The sequence below is a fragment of the Coccidioides immitis genome, assembly GCF_000149335.2.
Source record: "Coccidioides immitis RS genomic scaffold supercont3.5, whole genome shotgun sequence".
Lineage (NCBI taxonomy): Eukaryota > Fungi > Ascomycota > Eurotiomycetes > Onygenales > Onygenaceae > Coccidioides > Coccidioides immitis.
The window spans coordinates 152,327-175,044 of NW_004504307.1; the positions used below are offsets into that span (position 1 = coordinate 152,327).

A 22,718-nucleotide genomic window follows, 5' to 3' on the forward strand; every position below is an offset into this window, starting at 1 on the left:
TGAATTCTTTTCTATTTACTCTCTGAATCTCTCACTCTGGCTGCAATATTAAACTGTTCACTTGTTTATTTTCCTAACTACACTAATTTCTATGCTTCAAAAAACACATTCATTTAATATTTAATAGCTATTTAATAATAATGATCTGGTTGTTGAGATATTTAATAAATTCATTGCATGGAGCATTTGGCAAAATTTGGCTTGTTCAGTGGTGAACTCCAGACCTTAGAGAGTCACGTGTACAGGGGTGAGCTGTATCCTCTAACACAATCAAAAATCCCATCTGACCTGTTTCATATAGAGATAAAACTCCTACTTATTTATCTTGACTCCCCCATGCTAGATTGATCTCTATAATGATGCTGATGTGCTCTTGACTGAATTAATGTTTTTTTACTTCATATGGCTTTTTTGACTTTTGTTTATTTTTTCTTCAAGATCATGGTCAGCAGTTGCACCCATGGTAATGAAATGAGCATCTTCTATGAGAAAATATGATATAATTTCTTAGAGTACTTAGTCTGTCTCAAGTAAGGTCCTGATGTTTTCTAGAAAATAATTCTGACTATTATCACTATACTACTGGATGCTGGCTGTTTAATGAGTCTCAGCAGCTTGAAGCTTGCTATGTGTGATTTAATGTAGATGCATTAGCAGTAATTGCTGCAAGATGCCTAGGCTATGACCCTGTATCATGTGTCAAAATTGAGAAGATATCTGAAGAAAACTTCAATAAGAGTCTTCTTCTTATCATGGCCAATGGCTCTTAAGTCATTGTGAGGGTTCTCAATCCCAATTCCAGTATTTCACACTTCACAACTACCAGTGAGATTGCTATAATGGATTTTGTATATGCTGTCACCTCTTTGTTTCAGCAGGTCTCTTATACTGATTATTTTTAGGCTAGAAATAAGCTTGATCTATCAGTTCCTAAGATGCTTGTGTGGAATTCACATGCATCAGAGAACCCAGTTGGAGCAGAGTATATTATTATGAAGAAAGCAGCAGATTCTTCTCTTGCACATATCTGGCTATGTTTGAGCAATAAAGAACAGAGAGATATTATTAGGGCTATGGTTAGCTTTAATGTTAAAATACTGAATCATCTCCTTGGCAGCATTAGCTTCTTGTATTATTCAAGAGATATCCCAAGTGGGACCAACCACTTACCAGCTCTAGAATTGAGGGATGCTTGTAGTTGCTGGGTTCTTAGATCTACTACAGATTGATGCTTCTTTAATGATGACAGAGAAGAGCTTTTCTTGAATTGGAGTTCTTGTAAGTTTTGTATTGTTCTCTTGCACTCCAATTTGATAGCTAACTGACTTATCTCAGGAAATACTGCAAAAGAGTACCTAGCTGCAATCTGTTACTGTGAAATAAAGGCCATTCAAAATCTGAGGTAGCCTCTTTAATTGGAAGAAATTGTTGGTTCTGAGAGATATTAATTCAATTGTGCTCTCAAGCTCTCAGTATGCTGTGACTTTCTGAAGATAGTAGATCATATTCTGCTGTCTGAGGTCTGTCAGACATCTATTCTGTGGCACAAGAATCTACATCTGGACAATATCTTTATGAATTCTGAGAAACCTACAGAGATTATTGGGCTTATTGACTGGCAAAATGTCCATGTTTTGTCTCTATTTAACCAGGTCATGCATCCTGCCTTTTTGAACTATAAAGAACTGAAACTTGAAGGTCTCAAGATACTATCTTTACTGGAAAACTTTGAAGAGCTTGATGAGATTGCAAAGAAACATGCAAAAAAATTGCTTGTTGAGCAGACTCTGTACAAATACTATAATCTTTACTCAGCTTCTATAAATGTACTGGCTTATCATGCACTGAGATATCAGAAGACACTTCAGGAAGAGATTGTCACTCTTATTAGCATGCTCTTGAATAATGGAGAACCACCCCTGCAAGAGCTTCTGATGAAACTTGCCAGCAAATGGAATCAACTCATTAGCAGCAAGAAAGACCCTCCATGCCCTCTGCAGTATTCAGCTGAAGCCATTGATTGCCAGCAGGAATTGGAGGTGAAGTGGGTGGAAGGGATAGTGCTGATGGATGATGTACTAGAGTCACTAGGAGGAACTATTTGTGGATGGGATGGCTGGGTGAGCCATGAGGATTATGAGGCACTCAAGCAAAAACTTGACCTTGTCCGAAAGCAGTTCATTGAACATTTTGCTGGGGACGATAGAGAAGCTGCCAAGGCATGGGCACAGGCTTGGCCATTCAATGAGATGCTGCTCGACGCAGCAGATGCTGATCTCGGTTATAGTCGTGCAGGACATGGGGGTTACAGCTGTAGCTGACAAGAGAAAAGGGACTGAGACGATCTGGAAGAATACGAGTCAATAGGGAGAAATAAGGCGCTGGAGGCTGCTGATTGAGAACAAGGCGGGCATTTTAAGCGCCGCGGCCGCCATGACTCCATCTTTTAGTGTAATGCACAGCAATGCGGCTTCTGCTTTCTCTTATTTGGCATCCAATAAATTGCACGAAACTGGCAAGGCACTACCCCTGGAGACTGTGAGCAAATTCCCTTGTATCACTCTGCAATAGGCTCTTGGCCTGTTGCTGTGGCAGCTGCGTCGATTCTTGGCTGTATTTGTAAAGTCTAAGGGGAATGCTTACTTTTCTAGCGAGGCAAATGTACCAAAAAGAAATGGCGATTGTTTTCATGCAAATTGGAATGCCTCTTGCTGACCCCTCTTCACTCTGAAGGCAACAGTCTGGATATTCTAGCTCGTTTAGCCACTAGGCAGCAAAAGCAAAAATGAGGCGCCACATCTGTCTGCCCGCTGCTTCCGACGATCTGGAATAAGCTCGCTTCGCCTACACCTGAGTGACAGGGATTTCATACTCACTGGCTGGCGGAAAACGAAATCAGATGTGCGCCGCCGGATCATCAAATATCGACAGGGCAAGAAAGGCAGCCTCGCCGAGCTGGCTGCCTAACGAGAAGGCTACAACACCCACAAAGCTATTGAAATCTGATATTCAGAAGCCTTGCTCCACACACACCCTCGAAGAGAGTCATCAATCTACTAGCCGAGCCAGTGCATCCAGAATTAAGACATTAATTTCAACTGGCCCTCTTGTTTGCATGCCCCCATCCGGCGAATCCTGAAGCGCATGGAGGCTATGTACACCCCCTGGGCCAACACGGGATACCAAGACGACGACATGTTTCTTAGCGCCTCACAGAGTTGAGCTAATGCAGTGAAGTAGCTCCGACCATGGTCAGTCAACCTGTGGCTCTGGCTCGGTATCGCCTTTGCTCCAGCATCTTAATGTAGCTAGAGAAGGCCTTTTGAGTCTTTCATACTGCTCTTCTGATTGTGGCAAGCTTACTTCCGGTCGTTCCACCAGCGTACGTATGTTGGTGAGACGCCATGCATATCTTGACATCTCGCATTCGCCCTAGCTCACCGCAGTCGAGGTATACTTCAAAGAGTTGGTGCTGGACTTTACGTGGCTGCTTTTTCCACCTATTGAGTAATGCGACAAGCAACTGCTCACCTTAAGGAGACTTAGTTTTATAAAAACAGTCTCTTCTTCCTCACTCTTTTCAAACAGATGCAAGTCTTCTGGAGACAACGAAGCCTTTCAAAACAAGATATTTCCTAACACAAACACGAACCTCGCTTTCTAAACTGAAGGTACTTGTTCTTCCAGGGCTTATTGATAGAGAATGACTAAGAGGAATAGACTCGGAAAAATGTGCAAAAGGGCTTACGATATCCAGACCGGTGCTTGTCGCCACAGGATTGAAACGCCTGGGAGTCTTGTGCCGGATGCTGATTGCAAGGGCTGTGGAATTGAAAAGGGTCGAAACGATAACATTGCCGCAACGACCTCGCATACTCCATGCGACGATTGTCAGCATAAAGGCCTCTGGGTCAAGAGAGCTGACGGAAAATGGTACGAGGCCGCCAAGGGGGCGCCTAAGCCGCTTCCTTCTTTTAGATATCCCTCCTGTCAGTCCTTCCTGCAAGGCTCAAGATTCTGCAGATCTAATAACCTTCCAGAATCGCTCGGCAAGGTTCACTGTCTATGGACATTGTACGGCGAGTGTTGAGTGTTTGTTATCTGATGGACAGAGGTGGACAGGCGCTGAGTTGGAGATCAGGTGAAGGTCCGGGATATCTTTTTGGTTGTGTTTGTTTCGGGGGTTCCGCGCCAGACCCATCACAATGGGTTCAAGAAGCGGCCCGCTAGAACTGAGTGGGCCGCGATGATTTAGCTTGAGTCTGCTGGTACAACAGGTTATCACTTGCAATGCTGAATACCGTCCTTATTCTTCGTGATATTATATCAAAATACACAGATGCCTGAATTTTTAATTAAGCTTTAGTAGACGTACTTTGTACAAGGTACTGAGATAGTGCTGGCAAAAACGGCATAGCGTGGAGTCTGGAGCAGCACCCCTGTTTGTCTCAATCTCTTTTCTTTTTCTCCTCTTCTCTCCGCCCAGCACACAGATGGACACTCCAACACTTTCGTTCTCTCGTCCTCTTGTCCTCTCGCCCTCCCAATATCAATCTCTCGCCTGCTACTCTACACAGCTGCGATTGAGATTACAAATTAACCGTCGCCATCTTCAGCATGGATACTGCCGAGAAACACAACTGGGTTGCCGGGGGTTCATATTCCAATATCCACCGCGTCACTCCGAGTATTGTGGTGAAGATTGTTCGTCCTAAGTTGAAAGAGGAGGGACTGGAGCATCCGTTCTTCAGGGAAATCTCTTTTTTCAAACGCATGAACGACCGCCAGGATCGATGTTTCCATATAGTTGAATGTTTCCTCACATTCCCTGACCATATTTTTCTATCCTATTGCCCGAACCAGACTGTCGGCCATCGATTACGTCCCCGCCAGGAGCGAGAGCCAGGGGTAAATGGCTTCCAAGGGCGTGTTAGTCGTGTGAAAGAATACGAGGATCCCGCTTTTGTCGCTCGATGGCTGCAACAACTAGGGTCAGCCCTTGAATACGTCGAGAAAATCGGCTTTTGTCATAATGACCTGCATGAGTTCAACTGTCTTCTTGACAAGGACTTCAATTTGAAGCTGACAGATTTTGGTCGTGCCACCACCATTGGACAGTTCCTTGAAGATACTATGCCTCCACGCGCCAGAATAATTGTCGCTGGTCCTTTGAAAGACACCTATGGTCTCTGCTCTGCTAGGACTGAGCAATTCGCGCTTGGATCTCTTCTATACTTTATGGTATACGGCCATGAACCCTACGAGGATACGGACCGAGAACTCAGTCGATCAGAATATGATCGCCGATTCGGCGAGATGGAGTTTCCAGAGCTAAACCGCCACGAGGTTTTTGACGAACTTATTTCTGCTTGTTGGCACGATGTCTATCCTACTATGGCTCTAGCAGCCTATGACTTCAAGCGCAAAACAAAAGACATCGCAGGCTCGATTCCACAATACGAGACCGTTGATCGCGCGAAGGAGATAAAGAGCTGTGAAGCCCTGATTCGAAAAGGGATACTTGGGCCTGAATTGGCACTTCGCTACCAACCATTCTGGTGGAAATATCTCCATGCAGCGAAAAGCATGTTCTTTTGGAAGGCCTTGGCTGGTCTACCAAGGAGAATCTGGCTGTGGCTCTGGTTTTGATTGTCAAGAAAAAGAAATTCACTTCCTGCAGGAACTATATTTATCATTTCTCTCTCTTGGCCATCTTGTGGAGTATACTAGCATTGTAAAGAGATTGCGCCATGTACTTATATTGCGACGATGATCAATCAACACTACAAACCAGGATCTGTCTTGTTTCATTGCAAGGACAGGATTGCATCGTGGTTGTAGTATGCTAAAAATACAGTCAGAAAAAGAGCAGTTAGAAAAAGGCGTTTAAAGAACTCTGATTTATGATTGGCCTGCCAATAGTGAGATACTGTTGGAAATTTCAGGTCAATCTCTATTCAATTTTATATGGCTGGAACATCCCTTTTTAACAACAGGCACTATACCAAATTAGGGTGCCTAATAATGGATCTGACCAATCACAGAGTCTAAACAACTTTTAATGTAAGAAAGGATTCTCTACATATAATATCATACACTCTGAGAACCTTAATCCGTCTTACATATTATCATTTTGCCATCTTGTTTGTGAACTTCATAAATAAACAAAGGTTTACATAGTCTGTAATAATCTCTACAAAATACATTATTCCTTCTAAGTACTATCATTAATGGACAAATGCTTAAACAATGACCAACATTTCTTTATCCAGCATGTTATAGGCTTATTAAGCCTGATCAAACTTAAATAACCAGTAGACCTGAATGTCACTCATTATCAAACAGCTGTAGCAATATCATGCCTGCAGCATGTTCTGAAGCATTTATTTCCAGGTATATTCTACATTCTAAGTTATAGTGATAATAACAGATTGTTCAGAAAAAAGCATCTGTAATTTGTGAAATACTTACTATTATTATTATTATTATTTATCATAGTCTTATATAGTTAATGACTACAAAAACTACTCAGCAGCTTATCTGTTAGAATTTAATATACATTGTAAAAACTGAAAAAAGGGAAAAATCAAAGTATTTCAAGATAATATAAGATATTCTTTCTTCACAAAAGTTACATAACATATAGTACATAATATTAATTTCAAGGAAAAATAAAAATTCTTATAGCAAAGTAATACAAATTAAAAAGAAATAATGTTAACATATTGTTAAAGAGCTGAATGTAGATTATATGTATTCTCCCTGAAGTTAGAGTACAAAAGAACTAAGTGGGTTCAATGCCTGCAACTGATAAAAGAGAGTCATGTGTAGAATGTAGAGATCCTCTAACTAAGAGACTGAATACTGAGATTTCCACAATTCATGCAAATTATGTGATTCTTATATATTTAGAGTTGGGGTCACATGAGTATCTCTGAACATCTAACATTATTTAATGCTTGGTTGATCTAGATCTATATTTATAATACTATTCTTCTCTCCAAAGATCTCAGACTTCAAGACATAGAGTTACTAAAGTGGTTTTTCATACATTATTATTGTAGCTTCTCTGTCATTGATAAAGTATTGTAGATTCCTAAATGTACAAGGTTTTGCATTTCTACTACTTGTCTATATAGATATCTTACATGTATCTTGCTACTAGTTGCAGTAGATTCTTTATTATAGAATATTAATTATCTTATTATAAAAGTTCAGCATTTCATCACATACTTATTTCTTTATTTGTTTGCTTGTCTGGTTACTATATTAATTATTGTCTGTTGCTATATTATTTATCAACAAATTACAAAACTAATAATTTTAGTGCATTGTAATGCAGATATAAATAAAGAGTTTCTCACTCTTATTCTTCTTCTTTTCTTTTGCTATATCTTAATGCAAGTATTATTGTTTTTTTTGATTTTCAGTTTATTAGTATATTATTGTCAAAAGATTCTGTTCTTAATAATAAAGAAAATGTGCTTTGCTACTCTATTTGTATATACTTGATATTTATAGATTATTTAAATAAAGCTGAATCTTGTGTATGAGATGCTGAGAAGAAATTCTGTACCTATTACTTAGAATATCAAATTTATATCTGTTGTAATATAAGTATGTCTTTATTTATTGTTCTTGTTGTTTTGATATAGCTATAAATTTTAAAGTTTATAATTAAAGTTATTTATAGACTTTTATATCTTTAAAAGAAGTATTATAGTTTTGATACTGCTGATTTACATCATTCTTACAATATAAAATGTATAAGCATACTCATGCAAGAGTTTTGTGAACTTGACTTCAGAGCTGCAAAATATTATTATTGCCAAATCATTTCTGTTTTCAAAAAATCTTTTTCAAAATGTTGTTGTTCTATCTTATATTATAAATTTAAGACTGTAAATCTTTTCAAAATCAAATCTATCAAAAATAGTTTGTCTGAGTTTCTTTATTTATTAATCTTAGTTTGTACTATCTTGTCTTGAGTTAAAAATAAAATTGAAAATATTCATGCTTTTGTGATCTGAGAATTAGATTGCCTGGGTCCTCTGAACTAAAGAAAACTATTTACATATACATGCCTGTAGACTAATGTCAGAAGACATTGGAATCTATTGAAGTTTGTAAGCTCTAATAGAGTGTAACTAAGAGAAGAAATGTACTATATAGTGAAAAGAATTCAAAGAAATATCAACAGTAGATTTCTCAGCTAGAGAGTCTAATATCTTGCTAGAAGTGCTTGTAGAGCTCTTACTTTCTCTTTTAAAAGATTGTATAAACTTTTCACAATAAAGCTCTTTAGTAGAGGAGTTCTTTTAACAGCACTTTAAAGCCAGCACTTGAAGCTCTAACTGTCAGTATTTATTAGTACATTCAATTACTTATTTTTTCTTCTCTGCTAGTTGTAAAGCCTTCTTCTTCTCACAAGTAATATATTATGTCTCTTTTTGTCTAGTATATTTAATTTTTTCAGTCTCTTATTGCTTCTGAATCTTTATATAAACATTCTTTCATTCAATCTATCTTTTTTTAATATCTCTAGCAGTCTGCTTCTTTTAAAGCTTTTGTTAAAGTTTTATCTCTTGTATTTAAGCAATTTTATTAGCTTTTTCAGTTTCTATTTCATTCAGATACTTGCATGTCTTAAGAATTTTTATTAAAGATCAGAACTGCACTTGACTAGAATTATCTTTATTGAGTAGATCTAGAGGCTGGCCTTGCTTGCAGCATTACTTCTTTATTACTAGAGTTAATTTTAACTACTGATTCTTATGTTCCAGCAGTTTATTATAAAGAGCAAACTGCTTACTAGCTTGAATAACCCATTCAATGCTCTGCAAATTTAGACTGTGCTAGAGATATATATTCTTGATCTCTTGTTAAAGCTGGTGTATTGTAGTGGGGATTCCAGTACCTTATTAGGACAAAGGTTGTTCCAGTCTGAGGTGCAAACCACCCCAAGCTACTATTCTTGAGCTATATAAACCATGTGTAGCCCCTGCTTCTTGCTTATTACCTTCACACACCATGGCTCTTTTCTACACACTCATTCCTTACTACCAGTTCAGTTATTAGTTAGAGAATATGAAGATTTCTTGTTCATGAAACTTGCTACTGTTCCTCATTAGAGCTGCCTGTGTTAGTATGCGGCTCTTTAGTACTATTACTTCTTGCAAGCTTAGGCATCTGTTAGAACATATCTATCTCTACACTTACTACTCAACCATACCCTTACTATATTGTGATTTTTCACCTTTCTTGTGCTCTCACCACATCAACCAACTTATCTATCTTGACAAGGCATCCCATTGTACCCTGTTTCATTTGGTGACCAAGCTAAGACCTGAAGATGATGATGCAGTGATTTGATGACTGCCAGGAAAGAGAAAAACAAATTCTGAGACACATGAAGCAATACACTATTTCAAGATAAGATCTTATGGACTAGGAACACAGTACTAATCAGGTTTTTTATTTAGGAATAAGATTAGGGAGCTTAGATTTGAATGCCTCTTATCTAGAGCTTGCCTGATAAACAGGTTTTTGGAAGATATTGACTAATAGACAGAACATACTGTGTGACATGACTAAAGATCAAGAAATCAAGAAATTGGAATCAAAATCAACTATGGCTAAAGGTACTACAGAATCATATGCAACTATGTTACAAAGTGAGAACAAGAGAATTGTGGTTCATTCCCACATTCCTATGCCTTCCCCTGGCACAGCAAATGCATCTTGGTTTGACAGCAGAGATGCTACTCTGTTCATTGAAAGGTTTTATCAGATGTGCAAGGATCATGGGGTAATTAACCCTAAAAACATTATTGAATGGTTGGCTAGATACTGTGTTACATGGATTGGAGAATGAATGAAGATCTTGGAAGACTACAAAGAAGATAATTAAGAAGTATTCTCCAAAGAGATTATTCATAAATTTCATGATCAAGACATTACTTACAAGATTCACTGTCAGAATTATCTCCAGGCAATTACAAAAAAACTGTGTGCTTGGGATGGCAACATTTACACCTATATTCAAGAATACACTACTATTGCCAGTACAGTTCAAGCAAATGGAAGGCTTGATAAATTCACTAAGGTGTCTTGATTCCTTCAGGGGCTACCTGAGAAGCTCCAGAATAAGATTATTGACAAGGCCAAGCTCAATCTTTCAGATAATATGTCACCTATTGATTTTAGGAAAGTTGTTCAGGTGACTATGGATTTGATTGACCAGTATAAAGGGAATAAGAAGATCTTTAAAGAAGATGAAATGAAACAAAAGAAAATGAAAAAGCTTGATGAGCAATATCAATTGGCTAACAAGCCCCCTACAGTTGAAGCTCCAAAGAAAACAGCTAGTTTTGTGAAGACTGAAGAATCCAAATCAAAATCCAAAGCCAAGAGCTCTGACAGCACTAATATTAAAGCTGCTATTAAAAAGATGACCAATGAGTTCACAAATTTGGCATTGGCCATGAGAGTACAATTAAATCAGATACAAGGGAATTCTGATCAGTATTATATGCTGCAGAGAGAAGGACCTTCAAAACCTATATCAAATTATCTAACTAATATGACTGTTAATCCTACAACTGTACAAGAGAATACTCAACTGTCAGTCAACCCCTATTTGGCTTGAAATGGCTCTTCTATGACAGACTATAGTGGTGCTTGTGGATGAGGAGGAGCTTGAACTGGAGGAATTTCAACACATTTCTCATGCTTCTACTGTGGAAAACCTGGACATCATCAATCTCAGTGTTATGAATACCAATCCAATATGAGTAATGGATACTGTTATATTGATAATGAAGAGAACTTACACATGAGCTCTAAGAGTCAAAACTATCAAGCTGTCACTTCTAAATCTGGAATCCTGAACATGTATATTGTACAGTCTATGGGAGAGAATGAATAAGCAATTCTGAAGTTGACAAGCTCTCAAAAAAAGATTAATCAGCAAGAAGAGACATCTCCTGCAAATTCAATCAGTATGAAGATTCAAGCAGAATGACTTGCATACTTAATGTCTGATGAAGAATCCAATTTGGATAAGAAATATAAACCATTGAAAGAAAGAACATCAATCAATATTGGAACAGTTGGAGAAGCTAAGAACAATCAAAGAGCTAAGATTGCAACACCTCATACTTAGTATACTGGACAATTTATTACTTACTGGGATAATCAGGCTAGTGTTGATGATGATATCATGGAAGATGTTGAACTGATCAATCAGAAGAAGCCTGAAATTCAGAGCAAGTCTGTGGAGAAACAAAGATCAAGATATTCTGCAACAGATTGCTTATCCTCTCAGATCTGTGATTCAACAGATGTCAATGAATTAATGGGTCAAATTCTCAATGAAAAGGTCAAATTATCAGTCAAGAAGCTTATAGATGTATTACTGAAACTTCATCAAGTGTTTTTTGAATCAGGCTGGAATAACAGTACTAGCAAAAGCCATGCAAGGGTTGGAGTCTCTGAACCAGTTCAGTCTGAGCTAAAGATCAATTTCAGTCAACTTACTTCAAAGCCCATGGTGCCAAAATCCAAAACAGCATATGAAATGTGTTTATTATATGCACCAGTCACTATAAACCAACAAGAATTAATAGTATTGATCAATACTGGTTCAGAAATCAATTTGTTGTCTCAGAAGTATGCTGAAATGTTGAATCTGCCAATGAAAAATAAGCTGTGAGTGACCATGGTTGTTCAAACAGGAGAAGTCACTTCTTTTTACACATTTTGTGACAAAGTGCCTGTTCAAATTGGAGATATTATTACACATACCCCTTTCCTTATATTTGAGGGAGGGGATCAGCAACTTATTCTTGAAAGATCTTGACAATTTGCTACCTGTTGGGGGTGTAACACCTCAGAAAACAGCAGAGTGAACTGTGAAATTTATAATGAGAAATGAACACATCATCTAGTTTTTGAAGACTTTAAGCCAAACTCAAGCAACATGAGATATGTGACTGATAAATCAAACAGTGATCATTTAAATAATTCAACAGGCATTTAATCAGGCAGGTGTCTGTGGATACAAGACCTGAGAAGAATAAAGAAGATGTGATGAAGACAATGAGTATAAGAATTAATGATGAGAAGATTGAAGGTCAGGAGATTGAAAAGAATAGAGAAGTCAGAAGTGTTGGCAGCATTGCTGGTGTTGGTGATTACAGCAATAAGAAGAAACATAATTCCAGTGTTGGTGAATCCAAAAGAGCACTAAACCTAATTGGATTGACCAGCACACTGGTGAATCAAATAGATCAATCAGAAGACAAGAATACTTTTGCATTGGGAGTTCAGATTTTCCAATCTCTGCTTCCTGATCCAGATAGTGTCATGGCTCACTGCAAACATTACACACACAATATAAATTCCAGTTTAATTCACAAACCTATTCTACAAAGTGCTTGATCAATTTATGCATCTCTGAACAAAAATCACAATTTTGTCATGAAGAAATCACATCAGACAGACATTTTCAATAGTAAATAGGACATCAGATCATCTTCTTCAAAGGTCTGGAGAGTGTGCACTGCTTATAAGTGGAAAGCTGATAAGATAAGGCCATTAGCACCTGGAAAATCTGATGAAAGCAAGCCAGAAGACCTAGATAATTGGGTGGATGTTTGTTTGAATAAGTATTACTCTGAGGAGAAATACATCACATTTAATTGTGAATTTGATGATTATATTAGGCCTAGAATCACACCCTTTCCTGTTGGAGAACAGCTAACAAATGAGAGAATTAAGAAGCTTCAAATTGGATTCAAACTAACAAGTCAGAAGAAGGAATTTTTCATATTAGTCCTTTATAAATGTGAAGGGGTGTTGGCTTGGTCATTCAAAGACCTATATGATATTCATTCTGAATACTTGCCTCCCCAGGTTATTCAGACAGAGCTCCATAAGATCTGGCAGACTAAGACTTACTGAATTTCTCATGCTCTACATGATAAGCTAATTAAAATCATTCAGGACAGGTTAGAAGCTAAAATGTTGGAGTCTTGCCACAGTTCATATACCAATCTCTATTTTCTGGTTGCAAAGAAACAGAAAGGTGAATATTGTTTAGTTGACACAGCACATATGTACAACAAAGTTACTATTCAGAACACTTTTATTTCTTCTAATGTTGATGAATATGCTGAAGACTTCAGTAGACTTGTTATGGCTAGTCTATGCAACTTATTCTCTGGATACAATAATTTTCTGTTAGCTGAAGAAAGCAGAGATATGACAGCCATTGCAATCTCTATTGAGCTCTTTTGCTGTACAACTTTAGTTCAAGGGGCAACAAATTCACCAGCTCAAGCCCAACACAGGATAATGAAGATAATATGTAAGGTTTTTCCAGAGATTGCTTGAGCCTTTATGAATGACCTTGGGGTAAAAGAATCACATGTCAAAAATGAAACTGAAGTCCTCCCAGAAATAAGAAGATTTGTTTATGATCATCTGCAGAACCTGAACTACATTCTATGGCTTGTCAAAATCTCTGGGGCCAGCATCTCCGGCACCAAATCTTAATTCTGCATGTCTGGAGTCAATGTCATTGGATAGGTCTGCAACTATGACAGATAATGACCTGAGGAAGCCAAGATGGCTAAAATTGCAAATTAGCCTACTCCTACAAGCATTACAGAATTATGAGAATTCCTAGAGCTTGCTAGATATTTCCAAATACTTATAGAGCATTACAGTTGAATAACTGAACCTTTACATTATCTGCTTTGATGAAATGTTACATGGACATGGACTGAAGAGCAAAATAATATCTTTATGCTTTTGAAAGAAAAGTTATGTTCATTCCCTATTGTTCTTCCAATCAATTACAAACAGAATCCTTTGCTTATCACTGTGGCTGTTGATGCCAGTGAATTAGAATGGGGAGGATGCATTATTCAGAAGCAATGAGAAGCTCAACATCCTACATGATATGAATCTGGAGTATGGAGTGATTCAGAGAAAACATATGATGCTGGCAAACAAGAATGCAGAGCTGTTTTAAAAGTCTTCAAGAAATTCCAACACCATATCTATAGAGTGCCCTTTACTTTGGAAATTAATGCAAAAACTCTTGTCACCCAACTTAATAGGACTGCTACAGATGTTCCAGAAGCTTTGGTTACCAATTAAATAGCTTGGATACACCTCTTTGACTTTACTGTTAAACATGTTCCTGAGACAAAACACACAGCTGCTGACAGACTATCTCACCAAGAACTAGATATTGGAGAATAGCCTGAATCTGAAGACAATAAAGATCTGTTTGCCTTTATGAATTCTATAAGAGTTTTAGCTGGCCAAGCTCTTGATAGTGAAGGCCTTAGGATACTAGACTCCACATATTCAGAAGAATTGGAGAAAATTGCACAATATCTAACCACTCTATCAAAACCATTGGGCATGGAAGGAAAAGAGTACATGAGATTCCAAAGAAAAGCAATTAAATATATGATGGAGGCTGATCAGCTATTTAGGCAAGCAGGATCTGGTGTGCCTCTAAGATATGTTGTGGACAACAAAGATCAGCACAAACAAATTTTACACATGATGCATGATGAATTTGGCCATAAAGAGCAAGAGAGAACATACTCTGCCCTACAAGCTTGATACTGGTGGTCAAAGATGTATAAAGATATGTCTGCTTATGTGAAGCACTGTTCTCAATGTCAACAAAAAGATTTGCAAAGATTGAGTGAAGAGCTTCATCCTATCTGAGCCTCTACCTATTAGGAGAAAGTTGGGGTGAATATCAAGCACATGCCTTTCTGTTGAAGATGAAATTATTTGGTTGTTGCCAGATGTAACTTCACTGGATGGATGAAAGCTAGAGTCTTGAAAAAGGCAACAGCTGAAGCTATGGCCAAATTTCTTTATAAGAATATTATCTGTTAATGGGGCCTGCCTGCCAAATTTGTTATGGATGGAGGACCAGAAAATAAGAACATTGTGAAGACCTTACTAAAGAAATTCAACATTAAATGCATTGTTGTTTCATCCTATAACCCTCCTGTGAATGGTATGGTGGAAGTTGGCCATAAGCCTTTGGCTGATGGGCTAGCTAAAGCTACCAATGGCACTGGAAGAGATTGGATTAAACATCTTCCTGCAATTCTGATGGTGGATCAAATGATGACTAAGGCTAGTACTGATGTTTCCCCTTATAGATTGCTAATAGGCCAGAAGGCAGTTCTTCTGATTGAACTTGAGATTCCTACTTGGCAAATGATTTCTTGATGAAAGGTTCAAACAACTGAAGACCTGCTTCTGATGTGAGCACAGCAAATTGAAAGATGAGATGAGAATGTCCTGAAAGCAACTCATCATCAGCTCTGAATGTGTGCTAAGAATAAGAAATACCTTGATGATACCCATAATATTTGGACCAACCCTCTTCTATCTGGAGACCTTGTCTTGCTTCACAATACCAAAGAAGAACAGAATATGTCTAGGAATAACATCCTGTGCTTTTGATGGCTAGAACTCTATAGAGTTAAGTCCACCAATCAAGAACTAGATTTCTATCATCTTGAAGAGTTAGACAGCACTGAACTCAAAGAATCTATTGCAGAAAACAGATTGAAGAAGTATCTTATAAAACCTGGAATGGAGCCATTCAATAATAGCCTAGCAGATTCTGATGTAGAGATGGAGAACATCTCTCAAAGATATGTCACCAGAAGTCAACCTAACATTCTCTCTAGCAGTTCCTCAGATGTTAGCTTCTTGGATCAGAGTGAAAATGAAAATGATCAAGGAGAAATAGAGCAAACACAATTTCCAACTGTTATACCAGATGACTGGAGCTTTGCTGTTGTTATACCTCCACAAGATGTTTAATTTGTTGTGTTTTGTTTGCAAAAGTGAAGTTTTTTGCTTGCTTATTCAGGAAGTTTCTTTTATTTGCTTGCAAAAGTGAAGTTTTTTGCTTGCTCTTTCAGGAAGTTTTTCTTTCTTTGTTATTTGCTTAGCATTCACTTTTTCTGGAGATATTTAAAGGTCAATTTTTCTGTGCTGGAGCTTTTACTTTCTTTTACATTTAAGCTTGATTCTTTTTACAGATTCAACATTTCATTTGCAAATTTTTTGATCCCTGATATTCTTCAAAAATGGCTGGATGAAGCAACCTGCCTCCTTTAGCACCAGCAACCAAAAACCAAGGCCTGGTTGTTACCAGAGACAGTGGGGTCAACTTGGATGGCGATTTCTTCAATAACCTAACAGCAGCTATAGAATACATCAATAATCAAGCTCCACACCACCACTATGGTCTGCAAGTCAAACTGATGAACACACTTATGCAAGTGACTGATGTGATTACTGACTTAGTGGCCCATTTCTATTGATATGTTGAAAGATCCAGAGCTTGGCAACATGTTACACACACCAATTTTGAAGCCAATTTCCATAATACTTGAAAGGTTACCCTAGATGTTGAATGATGTTGCATTAATATGCAAAAGATCAAGAATAGGCTTGTTGCTACATGGGGAATAGACAGGATTGATGCCATATGGCCAAAAGTGGAGAGCCTGTGGACTGCACAAAAGCTTTACCATATCTTAAATATCTACAAGAATTGGGATAAGTTTGCCAACAATATTAACAGTGCAGTGCTCCAAAGACTAGATGCTACAGGAGCTGGACATTGCCAGAGCTTAGCTATATTGCCAGGTGATGATACTACAGCTGATAAAGAAGTTGATTGTGCTTGCAAACTTTCTTCAAGAGATGCCCTACACTGATGAGAACTTACTATTGGAAACTATGGTCTTCTACAGCTATTGGCTCTTCCACAGTCATCTAGCTCCCAATGTTCAATTCAGAATATCACTAGAAGCCCTCCCACTGCAAGCAGCCCCTGAGGTCTACTAGAAGGACCACAGTCACCAAGATCACTAAGAGATATTTCAATAAGTGGAATGTCAATGCTGTATAGCTGCAATGTATTGGGAGCCTCTATACATAGTACAATGTTGATTAGATCACATGGATTGAAAACTAGTCAATCACAGCTGCTATTTGGATTCACCAGTGTGCTGGCTAATCCATCCAGCCAATCAGAAGCTTCAAAGCACCACAGTGAAAGAATTACAGTCATGTCAGCACACCAAACCCTTCAAGACCTAGACAATAAAGATGAGTCCATTATTTCTCCTGAAAGTGATGAGAAAATACCCCAACATGAATGAGAAGAATCTGTCATGACAGTATGCTCTGGTACTTGCCATTGCCATGATTTCAAACAGCAGCTTCTCCAAAAGATAAAGAGTACTAAAATGTGTTTGGAGTTAGAGCTTATTCACATCCTGAAGCAGTTAGGAAAGGCCTTTAGTGATAAGAAAGCTGACATCTATCTATACTATAATCATGCTAAACTAATGGCTTCAAAACTTGGTTTACAAACTTGCACACTTAATAGGGAGGAGCTTCTCAACTGTTTAGCTTACATCCATAGAAATCATTACAATATTAGCTCAGTCAAGACTGATGACAGCATCTACCTCTGGTTCCATTTGGCAAATAGACCAGCTAGAGCTGAAGATGCTTTAGATATTTACAAATTCAAACATCAGCCAATTATCTCTCTGGTCACAAAGATGAAGATCTTTGACTTTAATCAATACACATGAATAACTGGAGTTAACAAGTTCACCACTAGCAATCTTCAGAAGAAATGGGAAACAACTGGGTCTGTTGTCATTCTCCAGCTAATGCACTGATGGAATAATAAGTTACAAGACACCACCACCACAGTACTCACCTGGGTCAACAGCAAATATGACATATACTACCATCATCAGTGAATGATGGGAGGTCACAATAATTATGGATGGTTGAGAACAATATATCACAGTATTGGCCAACAACTTATACACCAGGACCCTGCATACTACCTATGATACATACTGACAAGACCCAATCACACTTAGAAATTGATCTCCTATCCATACTACATCAAGTATGCTAAGCCAGGGGATAAAACTGGGTTTTACCATATCAATGTCAATGTTTCAGATGCTATTACTACTGGAAGGGGCATTAACATGATACAAGAATTCTTGATCTTAACTGCAGAAGAGTCCAGCAACTTTACAGAAATCTTGCCAGGAATGCATAATCATCTAGAGAATTAGTGGAGACTAGTTGAAGAACAAGACTTATTTACTGATGGCTATGTTCACTGCATTAAAGATACAATGTATACCAAAGATGATAAAAGAAAATTTGGTATTAGATGGACCAACATCATTTGCAAACCTGGTGATGTCCAAATTACAAGCTCTCTGCTATCCCATAGAGCCCATGGTCCATGCAAAAAGATCCAACACACTATGCTATTCTGGTATGTGGCAATTCAAGAGGACCATGAACATCTAGAAGTCAATAAAGCTGGTACATGGTTCCAGCTCTCCACTGCATATAGAGATCTAGTTCCAGGGCCTTTGTCTCCATCCAGTCATTCAAATTGTTATGCATTGGTTCCATATTGATTCCCTACCACTATTCAATTACAAGGCTTAGAAGCTATATCAGATGCTCTGGTAGGACAAATTAGGTGGAACAACCCCATGGTAATTAAGAAACTTGATATTCTCTTTGGCCCTGATAACAAAAAGACTCAGGACTTCATTAATAACTGGCACCTAAAGATCATGTGAATTACTCTAGATGCCATTGTCAAGACTTACCAAATTGAAAAGAAAGCTTTTGGTAATAAATCCTATTGGTATTGTGTGCACAACAACATTGACTCAGTGTCAGTTCAGCCTTCTCCTTCTTCTGAGAACTTGGTGGAAGAAGAGAATCATGATGATTACTATTAGGAATTGCTGCTATCACTCTTCTTATTCTTATTTTCTATGTTTTTCCTTACCAGACTGCTCATTACTATTTATTATTCTCTTATTTTACTAAATTGGTTTTATTTTATTTTATATGTTGCTTGTTGTCAGGGGACACCAACTTTGAAGGCCAGGAGAAAATGTAGTGGGGATTCCAGTACCTCATTAGGACAAAGATTGTTCCAGTCTGAGGCACAAACCACTCCAAGCTACTATTCTTGAGGTATATAAACCATCTGTAGCTCCTGCTTCTTGCTTATTACCTTCACACACCATGGCTCTTTTCTACACACTCATTCCTTACTACCAGTTCAGTTATTAGTTAGAGAATATGAAGATTTCTTGTTTATGAAACTTGCTACTGTTTCTCATTAGAGCTGCCTGTGTTAGTACAGGGCTCTTTAGTACTATTACTTCTTGCAAGCTTAGGCATCTGTTAGAACATATCTATCTCTACACTTACTACTCAACCATACTTTTACTATGTGGTGATTTTTCACCTTTCTTGTGCTCTCACCATATCAACCAACTCGCCTACCTTGACAAGGCATCCCATTGTACCCCGTTCCAGTATATTGCTAGAAATAGAAGATTTAACTAGCAGTGTAGAGGCTTGAGCAGTTTCAAATTAGTGTAGTTAATATTAAAAATCCAGAGAATTAATTTCAGTCTTTGCAAAGCTAGCAAGTATATTTTTAACTATTAAAGTCTTCTTTCAAGCTATATTGAATAATCTCCAGAAATCCCTTTTTGTTACTTAAATATAACTTATTTCTTGATGTAGTAGTGCTTCCAGCTTATTGGAATATGCCTTGCCCAGCAGCTTAAAGATTTTAATATTAAGAGATTACAAACAGTAGATTGAATGCAGCAGAAGAATTATAAGAAGAATCTTTTTATAATCAGTATATTTAATAAATTTCATATTTATATAAGAGAAATGCTTATTTAGTAGAAGCAGATATCTTTCTCAATCAGCTTGTTTCTTAGTATACTGATTGAAAATCTGTTTCAATTACTTCAGTCTATATTTATTATTGCTTTAACTATTTATTGAAGCTGTAAAGTAGACTTATTTGCTTCTATTATAATTATCTAGCTATATATTCTGAAGATCTCATAATTTGTTCTGATAAATAAGAGCTAGAGATAGTGTAATTTCTTTAGCAGAGACTAAGTAGAGCAATAAGAGAAATTCTTAACTACTATTCTGGATGGCAGCATTCTTTTCAGCTTGTAAAGCTTTAATAGAGACTAATTACTTTAAGATATAACAGAAGTCTAGAAGAAATTCTTTTTCATTAAAGTTATAGATGTTTGAGAGCTCAAGATTATATTAATTAATTTTCTGCTCCAACTACTTTATAAGTAGTAGTTAAATAGTTAGCTAGCATCAATAACTGCAATCACAAGTAATCAAATAAATCATTAAATTACAAGTATATAGAAGTGCTTAAAGCACTGATAGTTATCTGCTATCTGTCTATTTTAATTAATTGCTTTGAGATAAATGTATTTAATCTTGTTATTATGCTACTTATAAAATTAATTAATTTAGTTGATTCCAATATTCTCTTCTGTTATTTCTTGTACAATATTTTATAGAATCTGAGATGTAATGACAAGACCATAGCTAGAGAGCTTATTTATATAATTCAGAAGCTCTGTCTTCTGTATATTAGAGAGCTTTTTCTTATATCAGAGAACTACTTCATTCTGAGCAAGTTGCAAGCCTTTATACTATCAGCACAGAGTCTCTCAGTTAACTGAGTACTTTCTTATAATTGCAGCATAATTTAGGTCTCTTGTAATTCAAGATCTTTAATTGCAAGCCTAATTGAGACATTGTTGATCATGTTGTTGCATATTAAATGTTAAACATTGGAGGAATTTTAGTGGTAGAAGATTTAGCTTATTTAGTGGTGTGGCTTGCTTAGTGGTGAACTATCTTAAGCAAGCCACACCATTAAACAAGCTAAATCTTCCACCACTAAAATTTCTCCAATGTTTAACATTCAATATGCAACAACATGATCAACAATGTCTTAATTAAACTTGTAATTAAAGATCTTGAATTGCAAGAGATCTTAAATTACATTATAACTGTAAGAAAGTACTTAATTAATCAAGAGACCTTGTGCCAACAGTATAAAAACTTGCAACTTGCTCAGAATAAAGCAGTTTTCTGATATAAGAAAAAGCTTTCTGATATACAGAAGATAGAGCTTCTGAATTATATAAACAAGCTCTCTAGCTGTAATCTTGCCATTACATCTCAGATTCTACAAAATATTATACAAGAGATGATAGAAGAAAATATTACAATTAACTAAGTTAATTAATTTTAGAAGCAGTATAATAACAAGATCAAATGCATTTATCTTAAAATAATTAATTAAAATAGACAGATAGCAGATAACTATCAGTACTTTAAGCACTTCTATATACTTGTAATTTAATAATTTATTTAATTACTTGTAATTACAGTTGTTGATGCTAACTATTTAACTATTACTTATGAAGTAGTTGAAGCAGAAAATTAATTAATATAATCTTAAGCTCTCAAATATTTATAACTTTAATAAAAAAAAATTTCTTCTAGACTTCTGCTATATCTTAAAGTAATTAGTCTCTATTAAAGCTTTACAAGCTGGAAAGAATATTATTATTCAGAATAGTAGTCAGAAATTTTTCTTATTACTTTACTCAGTCTCTGCTGAAGAAATTGCACTATCTTCAGCTCTTATTTACTAGAGTAAATTACAAGATCTTTAAAATATATGGCTAGATAATTATAATAGAAGTGAATAAGTCTACTTTACAGCTTTAATAAATGATTAAAGCAATAATAAATATGAACTGAAGTAATTAAAACAGGTTTTTAATTAGTATACTAAGAAACAAGCTGGTTAAGAAAGATATTTACTTTTACTAGATAGGCATTTCTTCTCTATAAATATGAAATTTATTGAATACACTAATTGTAAAAAAATTCTTCTTATAATTCTTTTACTACATTCAACTTACTGTTTGCAATCTCTTAATATTAGAATCTTTAGACTACTGGGCAAGGCATATTCTAATAAGTTGAAAGCATTACTATATCAAGAAATAAGCTATATTTGAATAATAAAAAGAGATTTCTGAAGATTATTCAATACTTAGCTTGAAAGAAGACTTTGACAGTTGAAAATATACTTGCTGGCTTTGCAAAGACTAAGATTAATTCTCTAAATTCTCAATATTAACTATACTGATTTGAAACTGCTCAAGCTTCTATACTGTCAGTTAAATCTTCTATTTCTAGTAATATATACCAGCTTTAATAAGAGATTAAGAGTATATATCTCCAGCACAGCCTAAATTTACAAAGTATTAAATAAATTATTCAAGTTAGTAAGCAGTTTGCTCTTCATAATGAACTACTGAAACATAAGAATCAGTATCTAAGATTAACTCTAGTGATGAAGAAGCAATATCACAAGCAAGATAAGCTTCTAGATCTACTTAATAAAGATAATTCTAGTTAAGCACAGTTCTGATCTTCAATAAAAGTTCTTAAGACATGTGAGCATCTGAATGAAATAGAGACTGAAAAAGCTGATAAAATTACTTAAAATATAAGAGATAAAACTTCAACAAAAGCTTTAAAAGAAGCAAACTGCTAGAAATATTAAAAAAAAACAGATTGAACAGAAGAATACTTATAAAAAGACTCAGAAGTAACAAGAAACTGAAAAAAATCAAATATACTAGATAAAGAGAGACATAATATATTACTTATAAGAAGAAGAAGACTTTATAACTAGCAGAGAAGAAAAAACAAACAGTTAAACACAC

The 22,718-nt window shown here is 36.3% G+C and overlaps 5 protein-coding genes across 5 annotated transcripts; all 5 read left to right on the forward strand.

Annotated features, from left to right (window-relative positions):
* Positions 1-839: 839 nt before the first annotated feature.
* Positions 840-2,321, forward strand: CIMG_12452 (uncharacterized protein; the record flags this gene model as incomplete). Its single annotated transcript, XM_012358364.1, has 4 exons — positions 840-848; positions 903-1,129; positions 1,250-1,278; positions 1,501-2,321. The coding sequence occupies 4 exons, from the start codon at positions 840-842 to the stop codon at positions 2,319-2,321; spliced, it is 1,086 nt and encodes a 361-aa protein (XP_012213787.1).
* A 1,214-nt stretch (positions 2,322-3,535) lies between these two features.
* CIMG_12454 (uncharacterized protein) lies at positions 3,536-4,233 on the forward strand. Its single transcript, XM_012358365.1, has 2 exons — positions 3,536-3,671; positions 3,721-4,233. Exon 2 carries the CDS (start codon positions 3,731-3,733, stop codon positions 4,088-4,090), a length of 360 nt encoding a protein of 119 aa, XP_012213788.1. The 5' UTR covers positions 3,536-3,671; positions 3,721-3,730; the 3' UTR covers positions 4,091-4,233.
* Positions 4,234-4,488: 255 nt separating this feature from the next.
* On the forward strand, positions 4,489-6,033 carry CIMG_09905 (serine/threonine protein kinase). The gene has a single exon (XM_001238882.2). It carries the CDS (start codon positions 4,618-4,620, stop codon positions 5,647-5,649), a length of 1,032 nt encoding a protein of 343 aa, XP_001238883.1. The 5' UTR covers positions 4,489-4,617; the 3' UTR covers positions 5,650-6,033.
* A 6,066-nt stretch (positions 6,034-12,099) lies between these two features.
* On the forward strand, positions 12,100-12,963 carry CIMG_13499 (uncharacterized protein; the record flags this gene model as incomplete). Its single annotated transcript, XM_001238883.2, has 2 exons — positions 12,100-12,276; positions 12,523-12,963. The coding sequence occupies 2 exons, from the start codon at positions 12,100-12,102 to the stop codon at positions 12,961-12,963; spliced, it is 618 nt and encodes a 205-aa protein (XP_001238884.2).
* A 4,734-nt stretch (positions 12,964-17,697) lies between these two features.
* Positions 17,698-18,991, forward strand: CIMG_13500 (uncharacterized protein). The gene has a single exon (XM_004444560.1). It carries the CDS (start codon positions 18,234-18,236, stop codon positions 18,525-18,527), a length of 294 nt encoding a protein of 97 aa, XP_004444617.1. The 5' UTR covers positions 17,698-18,233; the 3' UTR covers positions 18,528-18,991.
* Positions 18,992-22,718: the final 3,727 nt, after the last annotated feature.

Excerpts from the sequence above, each read along its gene's own strand:
- CIMG_09905 (XM_001238882.2), top strand. The coding sequence starts at position 4,618 with ATGGATACTGCCGAGAAACACAACTGGGTTGCCGGGGGTTCATATTCC.
- CIMG_13500 (XM_004444560.1), top strand. The coding sequence starts at position 18,234 with ATGTATACCAAAGATGATAAAAGAAAATTTGGTATTAGATGGACCAAC.
- CIMG_12454 (XM_012358365.1), top strand. The coding sequence starts at position 3,731 with ATGTGCAAAAGGGCTTACGATATCCAGACCGGTGCTTGTCGCCACAGG.